At 37.6% G+C, this 14,364-nt stretch overlaps 1 protein-coding gene across 2 annotated transcripts in view; it reads right to left on the bottom strand.

Moving 5' to 3' along the window:
- Positions 1–14,364, bottom strand: part of adam11 (ADAM metallopeptidase domain 11) — a 54,024-nt gene that overhangs the window by 36,440 nt on the left and 3,220 nt on the right. For both annotated transcript variants that reach the window (XM_079595216.1, XM_079595217.1), the window contains exons 3-8: positions 10,448–10,524; positions 10,276–10,342; positions 8,907–8,989; positions 6,943–7,006; positions 3,664–3,724; positions 3,073–3,179 (exon numbers count right to left, since the gene is read on the bottom strand). In XM_079595216.1, the coding sequence (XP_079451342.1) occupies positions 3,073–3,179; positions 3,664–3,724; positions 6,943–7,006; positions 8,907–8,989; positions 10,276–10,342; positions 10,448–10,524 (459 nt within the window). The remainder of the gene's footprint in view (positions 1–3,072; positions 3,180–3,663; positions 3,725–6,942; positions 7,007–8,906; positions 8,990–10,275; positions 10,343–10,447; positions 10,525–14,364) is intronic.

Raw genomic sequence — 14,364 nt, 5'->3', positions numbered from 1 at the left:
GCACAATGAATAAATTTGTTGTCTTCCAAAAGAATGAATCAACTCTGAACCACCTAAATGAGTCATCAGGAATCCTGCGTATGTAACGCGGTCACACATTTGCAAATGCCCGCCTATGGTCCCGCGAACGTCTACTTTGACCCGCCCTCAAACACTGTAGCTGGTTCGTGTTGTGTACATGTCGAAGACGCTGTTTTCTGCTCTGCAAAAGCAAATTCTCTCTGTAAACATTTCCAAAGGATGAGGATGTGAAGAGTCAGTGGTTAAAATGATCACAGCGATACAACAGCTGTACAACCTTTTAATGATTACTTCTCAAATCTTCGTGAAGTCTAAATGGGATTTTCAAAACGCTTATATTAAAGATGGGACGGTACCCACTTTATTTGGACCAACTTGCTCCTCAGATTCACAACCTGTAAGTATGAAATCATTTTTGATGTATATTTTTTCTACAGGGTGGTCAAAATACGTAGTTGTGTTTTATATTGTGTAGGTCTCCGGCTAACTCACGTTATTACTGTCTTACTTAAATACTTCTGCTAAGCAGCTGTGGGCCTACAACCTAAAATTGTGTCCATTAATGCAGATTGCCTGTTGTTTTTACTACTTTGAGTAATGATAAAGGATGGAGCTAGATTTGTTTCACAAACTTTAATGTTACATCAGTAATTCGTGTTACTGCTCGGCTAATGTATGCACTGTTATGATACAGTTAATCCCACATGTGCACCGCAATAAATTAGAAATATACACATCAGTTTGTTGATGGACATTTATGCACTTGTTAATACTGATGGAGAGGAATTACAGTTGCAACATCTCATAATCAAGCCTGACGTACAAACCCTGAAAAGTGAAGCCAAAGTGCCTCTATCGAGTTCGAATTGATATGGTAAAATCATTACTGTCTTTACAGTGTGTACAATCGCTAAGCTTTAGGAGGCCTCCGGACGGGGCTGAAGTTTATGGTAATGGTCGTTTCGTTTCCAACACGCACTATAAGCGGAACACCAATCTCAACAGACTGGCCCATCTGACCAATCAGAGCAAAGTAGGCTCGTGGAAAGGAGGGATTTAGAGAGACTGAATCTTTGGACGAGTCCTTTGAGAATCATTGAAAAATGTGATGATGTGCAATGTATATTATGAGAAATTGAAAGTGTTTCTTGACCTTTGATGTATGTAGACCTGTTGTAGATTATGCATATTTACAGTAAGTATTATTTTTTGTTAAGGAAACATTTCTTTCCCTCCTTCAAGTTCTCTGTATAAGAATGCTGATAGTATCAGCATCTCACTCATCGGTTCATGCACATGTCCGAATCTGAGACTGTTGCAACCATTGGCTGGAACCAGCTCTTAACCCGAGAACTGCTGTTACCAGGATTTGAAATGAACACCGGCCAACTGTCAAACTGCAGAAAATCAACCGTGGTGAGTAACACAATAAACTCACTAGCCACATTTTGAGGTTATGATTATGTTCTATTACTTTGCATGCTATCGGCCTCCAATATTAGCAAAACAAAGTGTCTGTAATCTGATGCTCCTGGTAAACCCATTGCTTACAATGAGACAAGTTTGCCATAACATATAACACAATACATGAGCGTTGTGTCATTTGGACTAATTTTATGGTGTACTACAACTTTAATGATGGAAAAGAGACGTGTAAAAATTCTTCAAAATTCTATTTGTCATACACCAAAGACTAGACAAATATTAATACATACAAATACATTAATGTATTTAATGTTGTTTCACTCACATATTTTTAAATACTACATGTTTCTGTGCCACAAAGTCTAGGGCCACATTTTAGTCCTAGTCCAGCCCTGGAAACAGATGAATGCTTTTTGAATTGATAGCTTGCATGTTAATCTTCAGCGTGTTTACTATTAAACATTCATTTACAAGCCCTGCCTGTCATAGTATCAGTGTACTTTTGACTTGACAGCTACTGCCACCAGACCACTGTTACATTAGCCAGATCAAATATTGATGTAATCATGCCATAAATATATTTACAGTACATTTTATTTGTACATCCGAAATGTATTGGCAACACTGTGATGGATCAATAAAATAGCTTAGAAACTGTTTTGTCGAATGGCATCTTTTTACAATAGTGATAGTCAATACAAACAGTCTATTTTTTTTTAAATACGGAGGCTAAAATTACTAATTATAGTCATTCAACAATATATTTGCAAATCATCAGCCTACTGAAAGAAAAAAAAACCTGTCCTTTGACGGTAAAACATACAGTATATATACATACACACACAGAATGTGTAGGTGTACGTGTGTTTATGCACAAGTATATTCAGATATATAGTATTTTAAGTACTTCGGGTTGAAGTGTAAAGTGTATCTGAGAAAAAGTAATGAAAAAAAATGCTACATTCATTACGTTAAGTTAACTGAAGAGGCTTCAGTTCGCTGAATAAACTACTTTTGTGAGGAAACTTCTGATTGCTTTATGGATTGACAGCCAATATGGCTTCATATGCCATTTTAAGTGAGATTCCAATCCAAAGATCCAATTTAGATCCAAAATAAAAAAATTGATAATGATACAAAATGTTTGGTAAGCACAGAATCAGCATATTTGAATGATTTATGAAGGATCATGCGACACTGAAGTAATGTCTGCTGAAAAGACACCACAGGTATAAATACAATTTTGAAATATATTAAAATAGAAAACAGTTGCTCTAAATTGAAATTAAATTTCACAATATTACTGTTTTTTTATTTTAGATCAAATAAATGCAGCCTTGGTGAGCAGAAGGCAGAAAAAAGCACTTAAAAAATCTTCATTCCACACTTTTGACCGGTAGTTTAAGTGCATTAGTAGTGAAAGACACCTAATATAACGTGAGACCAGCACTCCTAATCTGATACGTCTATGCAGGGCTACAGTTAGGAATTCTTGGGCCGGGTACAAAACCATCATCACAGCCCTCCCTCGGTTGAAACCGATTTCTGGATGCCCTTTTTGGCAGCCTGTTACGCATGATGAATCTTCACGAAAAATCAACTGATGTCAAAAATAAAAACTCTCACCTGTCTTTTTGCCCGTCTCAGCCCGTCTGTGAGCTCCGGTTCATTCGTCTCCATAGAAACGGGAAAGTCACTGTTAATGTCAGAGTCACTGCCGTTCCCGGTGCTTCCTGGAAGAGAAGAAGCCATAGGTTATACAGACTAAAACCATCCCGAACAAAAAGTTCCCACTCGTCAGCATTCAGTGGATCGATAAACGTGTCTATTACTGAAAAATGATCCATGCAAAAAATCAATATGCAGCAGACGGAGAAAGAGAGAAAGCAGGAAGGATACAGTCTGAATGCTAAAAAAAAAAAACTTGAGTATAGGTCATATAAGACAGGAAGACTATGTCTAACTGTATATTAAAGGAATAGTTAATTATTTTGTGGAACAGTCATTTTGTCAAGGTGATCTTTTACATACAACAAATGTGAAAGGTGATTTTTGCTATTATTAGTCTGTTCATTAGAGACGATGTGAGACTTTTTGCATTTTGCCTTGTACTCTTCAAAACATCTTTGAACAGCTCCACTGAAGAAAGAATGTCATACAATTTTAAAGTGACATGAAGGTCATTTTATGTGCATGTGAGAGGAATCTATGTCTTACCTGAGTTTTGTGGCATCAGCCGGATGTCTGCCATTCTGTATACAACATGAGTATTTGCATCCTGTGTGACAAAATCATGGAAGTCAGCTACTGTATGAAACCTTCATAAATACTGCATGCAGAATGTTTCTCTTGACATTAGTCACATGACGGGTTATTCCTGTAAGGTTTCACATAGCCGCAATTGACAATTACCGGGGTCTAAGCAGTTCAGTAGAGTAGAGATAATAGATCAAATTTGAAAGAAAACAAGCTGCTGATGCTGTTGAACCAGTGGAATTACGGTAAATGTCAACACACAGTTTAAAGGTTTAGAGGTTCTGTAATGTTCATTGTGGAATTTTGTATTTTGTTTTATGTGACAGTATTGTGGATTCTATGGATTGTTAGGGTTTGGGGATCTATGAGTAGTGATAATTGTTAATGAACATACTGTCACTCAAGAAAAATGTCAGACTTTGTCTGACAATATAGTTATATCCAGGGGTGCACATAACTGGTGCGCATGCGCGGTAATAAATAAACGAGGCGCAGCAGAATGTGGAGGGAAGTGCTTTTGAGTATAAAAAAATATATATTTGGGGACAGTGACATGTTTACTTGCTGGAGTAGGAGTTTTCTCCATCTCTGGTAAGATAGCAATCATGATGATAAGCGTGTTTATTAATTATTAGGGTTGCATTGGATCGCAGTTTATCCATGATCCGTATGGACCAGGCCCCATGTTTCGGCACAATGTGATTTGCGGATTAACTGCTAAGCTTAACCATCGTTGAGTGAAAGATTATTATTTGGACGTGTTTTTTCTTGCCAATTTACACATTCAAACGATTTTAAACTTTTAAAAGAATCGAAAATTGGGACTTGCGAGCTGTTATCTGTGCGCACAACCACACACACTCAAAGCGCGTGCACATAGAGAGAGAGAGGCACGTTTCTTATAATGTGCGAACACAGAATTGATTCCTCTTTCACGTTTACTTGAACTTGAACGTACACATATATGAAAAAATTACAGCAAAATACCCATCTCGGCAAGTATGCTCTCGGTTATGTCATAAGTGAACAGTTGAGAAAGAAAACGTTGACTTTTCCTGCTGAAAAGTCATGTTGTAATTCAACTCACAATATTTGGTACCAAATTGTATGAAAATGTTGTTGATAAATGTGCTAATTTCTGTCTGAATTGTTTCCTGCTGTTGGGTAACATTTCCTCTCAGATGAAAGACTTGCTGATGTACTGAGCTCTGCCACGTAAGGCTATTACACAACTATTCATTATTAATCTCCCATCTACCCAGACAGAGAGAGACACTTTACATGTGGCTTTGAATACTTTATGAAAATGACCCATTTAAAAGAAGTGAAAGAGGAGTGCAGAGAGAGTGAAAGAGAGATAAATAACAAATACAGATGAAAGGACCAAGAAAAACAGCAACAAAAAAAGGTGAAATGAAAAATGAGAGAATCGCTCAAACACCTCTGCTATTTCAATGCAACAAGAATTGTGCAACAGTCATTCTAAGTTAATTTAATTCGCACAAATTAGATTCATCTTCATCTATGCTTAAAATAAGCTTGGTTACTTTTGAGGCTTCTCTATTTGTCTTGGAACAAACTCCTCACACAGAAATGGCATTACTGGAATAGAGTGCTGCAAGTGCTGTATTTATTTCTATTTTTTTTCTAGGCCAAAAGTCAGTATTTTGCACTTCCGGTTTCATCGTCCCAAAGTCATTGGGTTTTTGGAATGGATTTTTGGTTAAAATGCCTGAAAAAAGGTCGATGGTTAACAGAAGCTCAAGATATTTGCACATTTTATTCTACGTCATAATACACCAGTAGCTTTTACTTGTCTTGAAAAAAAGCAGTTGCTAGTGTCTACATAGGACTACAGAGATTGTTGACATTAAAGGCCCACTGATGTCCCTTGGAACGCGCAGCATTATTCAATGTGTTGATGTAATTTCCACTAAAACAGGAAGACAGGGCGGGACATATCGAACAGCTCCTCTCCCTTTTTAAAACAGCCAAAAACATTTAGTTTAAATGCACACGGCAACGGTTCGTGTGACATTAATGTCAAACCAGAGTTCATTCGCCCCAATGGAAAGTATATTTACATTGTCTGAATCGTTCCCTATCCCCTATATTGCACTGTGTGTTATTCACCATGTAGAAAATAGTACATGTGTGAACTAGTGACCAATTTTTGCCGCAGCTTCAGCGTATATTTATAATGTAGGGGGCGGGAAGCTTTAGAAGAGATAACAGTAAGGCTAACATATTCATACTAAAAGCCAATTTTGATTTCATGTGGACTTTAAACATCATCAAACAGAACAGGTAAACTCATCTACTCACTAGTCTGCTTTCACAGCCTCATTGTGTTCATAATCAAACGCTTCATAACTATTCTTTGCGATGTTCAATTCATGCAACCGTTGTGTAGTTCGTTTTTAGCCTTTTTTTTTCTTCTTGTTTAGACATTCATAAAATGAATTTGTGTTGGTCAGAGTGTTTTTTTTGCAATAATCCAAAAGCCAATGGGAAAATCCTATTGAATCACTGCAGAGATCTATTCCTCCATCTTGAAAGAGTAGCCCTGCCTCAAATCCACCATTCAGACAGCATCAGAGCCGAAAGGACAAATGAAAATGGAGTGAGGCTGTTTTAACCGAAATACAAAAGTCACATTACTGCTCGTACACCCTCCACCTGCCGTCCCTGTTATGCTTCCATCGCAATGCCATGACTCTAAATGTATTTGAACTGAGAGATGAGTGGAATTATGTTCTCTGGTATTCAACTGCAGACCACAGATGCTGTCGACAGAGTTTAACCTGTAGTTAACCGGGAATAGTAAGGTCTTTGTACTTTTAATGTCTAAATTTAAAAGTACGAATGAATTACTTGACAGAAAAATAATGTCAAATAGGCATTCTTATTATTCAATCAAATTTCTCCCATCATTTTAAAGTGACAGATTTCGATATGATAATGCAGTGCTGCTAATATCACGCATAAGCTGCTCTGTCTCATATTTTCTCACTCGACACCCTCCTTCTGCTCTTCACCTCCGTCCCACATACAGGCGTCTGCTGATTCACCTGTCAGTCAACCGCAGTAATGCACATTTCTGAGCATGAGGCTAATGTTCAGTGCTTCGGTGTCTCTTCTGTCTCTCATTGAGCAGGACTATGTATCTATTTGTTTTTCCAGGCTGCAACATGCAGATGAGAAAGATGAGCGAGATGAATATTTCAGCTGCGTACTGACCTGATCGCTGCTGTTGTGCACGGGCTCGATGCTGTAGGAAAAGTTGCCATCTGAGAACATCCCTCTGTAGACACACCAACGTCACAAATGTGAGACACTCCAACGACAACAAGCCTAATAAAGCTTAAAAATGCAGACTCTTTCAATAAGAAGGATTTATTAGGTAACACTTTACTATAAGGTTCCATTTGCTAAAATTAAGTGATGAACTAACAATGAAAAATACTTTTTGTAATCTCAGATAATGTTCATTTGAACATTTACTAGTAGATCATTCAAATCATGTTGTTGTACTGTGTATATTCTGTTATGGTTATGTTCCTGTTTGCCTGAGAGTTTCCCTGGCTGTTAATTGTTTCCACACACCTGTTCTGTTTCTCTTTTATTACCTTTCCCATGTATGTAAGCCCTGAGTTTCCTTAGTTCAGTGTCCGGTATCATCTATGTTATACGTGGTTGAGTTTAAGTTTTCTTCTACAATCTCCTGTGTGTGGATTTAATAAAGACTGTTTCTGTTTTCTACTCCATCGTGCACTTCTTCTCTACAACCCACCGTGACAATTGTATCTGTTATATTATTTAATGGACCGGAGTTTACATAAACTAACAATAAACAGTTGTATTTTTATTAACTCACATTATCAATGCAAACTAACAATGAGCAATACATTTGTTACAGTATTTATTAATCTTTGTTAAAGTTAACTAATGGAACCTTATTGCAAAGAGTCACCAAACACATCTGCATATACAGTACATACAGTACAGCACTAAACTGTACATAAACTGCATATAAACATTTCTACAATAGTATATAGAAAATCTCAACTGCTCAAAAAATCTCTTTTTTTATAGATTAGATTCAACTAACTTTATTGATATTGCAGAGGACAAGCAGAGACAATGAAATGTAAATTAAATGAAAATGTAACTATTATTTCCCAGCTCTTTATTTAAATTTGGATATAAGTATGTCCAGTTTTATCGACATACATGCAGTATAGGGTGATATACATATATAGGATATTTTAACGGTTTGATTGCCTGTGTCATCACAAAGTGTAAACTATATTATCGCCCAGCTCTAATCTGCTAAATGCTGTATAAGGCATGAAGATATTAAGGTATTGTAAACATCAACATCACGGCTTTGTGTAAAGCAGCTTTACAACAATTTGTATTGTGAAAAATGCTATAAAAGCGTTTGGAAAACTATGCAATTACTATGTTACATGTTTAAAAATCAGTTAAGTACTAAAAACCATACCATACATGTCCAACAACAACATATTAACATGGGACATGTCCAAAGAAAACAAGGTGTATGCCAATTTTCGTACTTATGCACTATGCTATGCCATTTTATTGTATAAATAGTGATAGTATTGTAAAAAAAAAAATCAAATACCCTGATGATGCACCTATTTAACCTAAACAAACAACAACAATTTGTGAAATAGAGCTTAGTATAAGTGCATAGGTGCCCAAATAGACATTTTGATATTGATATCACCAAAGAGAATTTACTGAAAACAACAGAAAAAATTATAGAAGCTTGTTTCCACCATGGAATAATAATCGCAATTGCAAGTTTATATATCACAATTTTGTGAAAAAAAGCCAGAATTGTGAGTTATGAACTGTGAGAAAGTGTCAGAATTTGAAGTTTATAACTTTTTTTCGAACAATTCTGAATTTATAACTCTCAATTCTTACTTTTTTCTCAAAGTTGTGAGATATTAAGACAGAATTGGAAGATAGAAATAAAGTCCGAACTGTGAGATATAAAAAAAAAAGTAAGAATTACAAGATATTAAAGAAAAAAAATCTGAATTGTGTGATTTTTTTTATAGCCCGTAGTGGAAACAAGCTACCAAACAAGCAACTGAGGTAATGGAGTGTTTCTTTAAGGTTAATAAACACATTGAATGTATTGTTAAAACAGTTAAAGGGTTGCATCTCACTGTAGGCCGTGACAGGTGGAGAGAGCTGCCCATGACCTCTGAACTCCTCTCACGTGACCGTGATAGTAACAGTGCTCTCCTCCCTGAAATCACACACACATCAAACCATCACACATTGCACCGAAGTGAAATGATTACACAGTGAATGCTGAACAGCCCTCAAATATGACAGTAACCAAGGCAACATTCCCCCATTAAAATTCATCAGATCACTTTTCCTATGTCCATCAAACGCTTTTAGAATGAGCCCCCCCACCCACCCCTCGCTCAAGTCTCGGTGATATTCTGGTCTATATGCCTCTATAGTGAAAATGTTGCAACTAATCGCTCAGTAAAGTAACAGCACACCTCTACTCGACAAGACACAGGATTTGGAGAATCATTCATCATTTCCGCAGACACACTCTCAATCAAATTTAAGAGCCGTGGGGTCTGTAAGCGGGCACCCACACACACACTGAAAGCGTGGGAGACGTTCATGGCAGTGGTGTGATTGGCGTATCCGGGGTATATCTGCAACTGTTGCTGGGATTTCATTTTACCAGTCTGGATGTAGTTTTCTGCACTGCAGTCCTGGTTCCTCTGTCTCTGCTGCAGTGTAGTTGCTTAATGACTTCAGCTTCTCCACTCAATGCTTCATTCTTCCTGCGTGTGTCTCTCTCTCTCTCTCTCTCTCTTTGACTCAGTTGGCCAAAGCGGACTAGAACTGTCTATAAGCAGTTGTCATGGCAACAGCGTTGCGATTGGTCAAACGCGGCTGACACTGAACAGGATGGGCGGATGCTTTCCCAGGCTCCTTTGCCTTGCTGCATCAAAGTCAAGCACTAAGAAAGGGAGTAGGTATATTCCCAGACCCACAGATGAAACCGCAGAAGTTTACATTAAGAGTGCCAGTGAAATAGATATATTAAGGTGTCTGTTAATTACATGTCTCATATTACTCAAAAATCATTGTTATTCAATTACATTTAAATGTATGCATTTATCAGAGACTTGTCTAAAGCGACGTACAAAAGAGGAGCAATAGCAATTTGCCAAAGAGCAAACAATATTCGTTATAAACAATGCCCGGTTTATTAGACAACTAGATTAGGAATCAAGCAAGAGAAGAGGAGAAATGCAGAGAAGACATAAACGTTTTTTTTGTGTGTCTGTACAGTATGTGTGTGTGTAACAAAAACTGATAAAGCCATATTACCATGGTATTATGGTACACAATCCAGTGTATTAGGGGTTAACTACAATTACAAACAGACACAAAGATATACTTTGTAACAGGAGATCTAATATTAATAAACATGTTTGGTCATTATGATATTAATCCCTAACTAAATCAATATAAAGGGATAAAAATAGAAAATTTCCTTACCGGACTCTGAAAAGGTCGCCCGTCCTTATCGAAGTGGCGTTCAACATAGTTAGATGACAAAAGATCGCTGTAGGTGCGCAAACACACACACACACACACCATCATCATCAATATACACTTTAGAGGGAATGAGAACATATGCGTCTCTGCTAGTGTGTGATTTTGCACATACTGATTGAGCTCCAGGTCTAGAACAAACTGGATTCCAAAGGCCTTCACCAGGAATGAGATCTGAGCCAAATGAATGGGCTGAAAAGAAAAACAGATAAAGGCATGTTGATTACATACTAAAGGAGCCATTCCTCATCAACATGGAATCAGTGGAGTGGGGGGACAGGACATTGTCATAAAAAAGTATGTTTCAGGGTTGCCAAGTCTTTGAAACAAACTAGCCCAATGGCCAATCAAAAAAAAAAAAGTTCCAAAACTAGCCAAATAATCCCTATCCCTTAATATCGAACCTTAAAATATGCCAGACCATACCTTTACCTACATATATTTTACAGTCACTGTTATGCATTACTATGTCATTTCAACTAACTTGCTTGTTTTAAGGCATGCTGCTCCATAATTATGCTACCTTCTCTTGGACAAGTTGAAAGTCACCGGATGTGTAGTTTTCAGTGAAGTCAATCCCAGAATGCATTTTAATGGGCTCAGTGAAAAAAATATTTTTTTAATCCAAGATGGCGAACAAGTCAAGAGAAACAGTGATTACTGGACTTTAATAATAAAAAATAGTTAAATCTAGTTTAAAATGTGTGTGCTATGTATCTTTATGCTTATTAGTTTTGATGCAAGTAAAAAAAAGAATTGCTTGTATTCATAATTTGTTAGACGCTTTAAATAAAAGCGTCTGCTAAACGAATAAATGGAAATGGAAACTCTGTCCCACTTAAGTATCTTCAATTACTATGTAACATTTCAATTAATCATTTTATACAATGCAGTTGTCCAAGGATACACGCATTTTTACATTTGTACTTATTTTAAAACTACCTGCATCTAATTACAGCTGTAATTTATTTCTGTAATTACATCTATAATTACATCGTCGACCCTTCTCTTACTCCTTAACCCTCCCTTTTAACCCATGGGTTTCAAACTCAGTTCCTGGAGGTCTAATGGCGCTTTTCCACTGCACAGTACCAGCTCGCCTTGGCTCGCCTCGCCTCGCCTCGACTCGCCTTTGTTTGGTTTTCCACTGTGTAAAAGTTGTACCGGTACCTGCTTCCAGGTACTTTTTTTCGTATCACCTTCAGCAAGGTTCTAAGCGAGCCGAGGCGAGCTGAGGCGATACTAAAATGTGACGTGACACACGGCAGACTGCTGATTGGTCAGAGAGAATCGTCACTATTCACTGCGCCATCATTGCATGCGCCAGACGGAGATTTCTGAATAACCCCGACATTTTTAATAGTTTTGCCAGAGATTGCGTGATATACCCATTACTAATATTATGTAAAACAGCATACACTCGATTTCCTCCATTGTCCTGTGTGTGTGGGTAGCGGGTGTGTGTCGCGTCGCTATGACGACCAGGTACTATTGTGGAGGTACTATATGCAATGGAAAACGGAGCGAAACGCGAGCCGAGCCGAGTCAAGACGAGGCGAGTCGAGCCGAGCTGGTACTGGTAATGGAAAAGCGCCATAACAGTCCAACAGTGTTTAGCTCCAACCCTGCCCCAACACACACACCTGGAGTTTTCAAATAAGCATGAAGGACTTTATTAGCTGGATCAGGTGAATTTAAACTCTGCAGGGATGTGGCCCTCTAGGAACTGAGTTTGAAACCCCTGCTTTAACCTAACCATACCACCAAACCTGTCCCTAATCTTACCCGTATCCCACCTCAATAGCAGCTAAAGAGTTTTCCAATACAACATAAACAAGTATTGTACCTACCAATTTTATTAAATGTAAGTACATAGTAACCTAGTTACGGACACTCATTTGGAATCATATAGAGCTGTGTATAGTGTTCCAAATCAGCAACTTCTTAAGATTGAATTTAGTTCAGATGCTTCATAAGAGTTTAGCGATTTGCAGCGAGTCTCCGATTTCTAGTGACAGCCTCCTAGAAACTAACAGTGTGTCGGCGACCTCCACCAAGTTAACCGGCTTTCAACTAACAAATTCTTCTTTCTGTTTCAAACAGACATCATAAATCCCTTCCGCTCCAAATACTTGTCATATAGAGAACACATTTCACCATCCAATCAAATTCCATCCCTACATTTAGACTTTTTTTTGCCTTTATGAGAATGAGAAAGGTCAATGGAGATTAGGTGTCACAGGACAGATTCAGACAGAAGTCATCGGGTCCGGCGCCTGAAGGACGGTCACGTAGGGTTGGCGTGTGCTCTGCACCAGTGTCAGGTGAGACAGCTCAAGGTTATGAGGATATAAAATGGCCTTTGACAGACAGGTGGTATATATTGCACCCATGGTTACAGGAGACGAAACGGTGTGGGTGTGAAATGTGATCACCTTGCAATACTTGCAGTCGAAGGCATGGAAACGAATACCTATCTGAATGCGAGAAAGCGGGGAGTGCATCCACACTCATTTATTTTACTAAATAAATCATTCAAAAACTTAAGTCTCACTGTACACTAGGTCAGATCAAATACAGCCATGATGGAAGGTAAAACAAAACCATATGTTAAAACAAATAAATGCTCAGGACACAATTGTAAAGCGATAGCACTATTTGGGCACAAAATATTGATTTGTGTTTTATATATTTTATTTGATCACTTCCAATAAACTCTTTGCTTCCACAGAGAAAAACAATTACCAGCAAGTTCCTAGCAGTTCCCTTTGATAAATAAGTTTAGTGAAAGTATTATCAATGGTGCAAACTCATTGGTTTTTGTCAAAATTAGCCATTTATTTGTTTTTGCGAGCAAGTGGTTGGGCACATCCCTCCAAAAGTTTACAAAAGATAAATTTGTCAATATAAGACCACTGAAGAGCTTTAGCAATTAACAAGATATGTATTATTTATCCATACGTGAAAATGCCCTTTGCTTGGCAGATTGAGTGGTTAAACACAGTAGCATGAGCACAGGAACATGGCGTTTTCTTTGGATATTCTGTAGAGAACTGTTTCTGATTCACAAAACACGCTTCCGAACACAGAGATAAGGTGCTTGTACAGAGCTGATGGTTTAAATCCATTCTTCACAGTATACACAGGATCCATGCAGTTGAAATGTTGCTTGGTTTATAATTAAAATATATAAATATAGCTGCAAGCTACAATTAACGGGGTTCAGGCGCTTTAAGCGCATGCAAAAAAATGATTATGTTTTATTTAGCAAACCTGTAACCAACCGACAATTTACTAAGGAAATATACTGTATGGTTTAAAACTTTTTGACAGTTATCGAGGTTGAGCCAAAAACCTATAGGACTAGTTCAAGCCATGCAGGTGATGTGAGGTTTTTGAAATAATCTCCAATATTTAACGAACGATTCGATTGACAGCGGTGGTCCTAGAGGCAAAGTTGCTCAGAATGAGGAGTTATATCATATGGTATGAATGTTGGGCTAGTTCGCAAGAAAAAAATAAAATAAACTTTTTTTCGAAAAATCCAAAATACCCCAAAATTTCGTAGAGTGGTGATCAAATCCAAGGCATGTGTTTTGTTTGTCTTGAGCCAAAGATTCCAACTATTTAAGACACTTGAGCCTGCAACAAACAGTTTAGGAGTTGTGAGCCATTACGTACATTTGATCGCTGTAGCACTACCGCCACCATCAGGCCGATTGGGGCGAGCTTTGGTGACGTTGTAGACAGGGTGGGTACTATCATCCCTCAAAGTTTCAAGTCTCTGCGACTTACGGTTTTGTTTGCTCAATCACTTTTGGGAAGAATGCTGATCCTTGCAAATTCTAACAATTACAATAGTGTTTCAGCGCTACGTGCTAATTAAACAAGGACCCGGGTCCCGTTGCATACTAAATTTGCATAGTGTGTGTTATAGATGCATTATTTTTTATAATAAATAATATTATTACCGGTATTTATTATTATTAATATAACAGCAATATTAAATCAGTAATATCAGAACAAACAACA

The sequence above is a fragment of the Phoxinus phoxinus genome, assembly GCF_949152265.1.
Source record: "Phoxinus phoxinus genome assembly, chromosome: 21".
NCBI lineage: Eukaryota > Metazoa > Chordata > Actinopteri > Cypriniformes > Leuciscidae > Phoxinus > Phoxinus phoxinus.
Note: the sequence above shows the minus strand (reverse complement) of the source record. Positions and strands in the feature narration are given on the sequence as shown.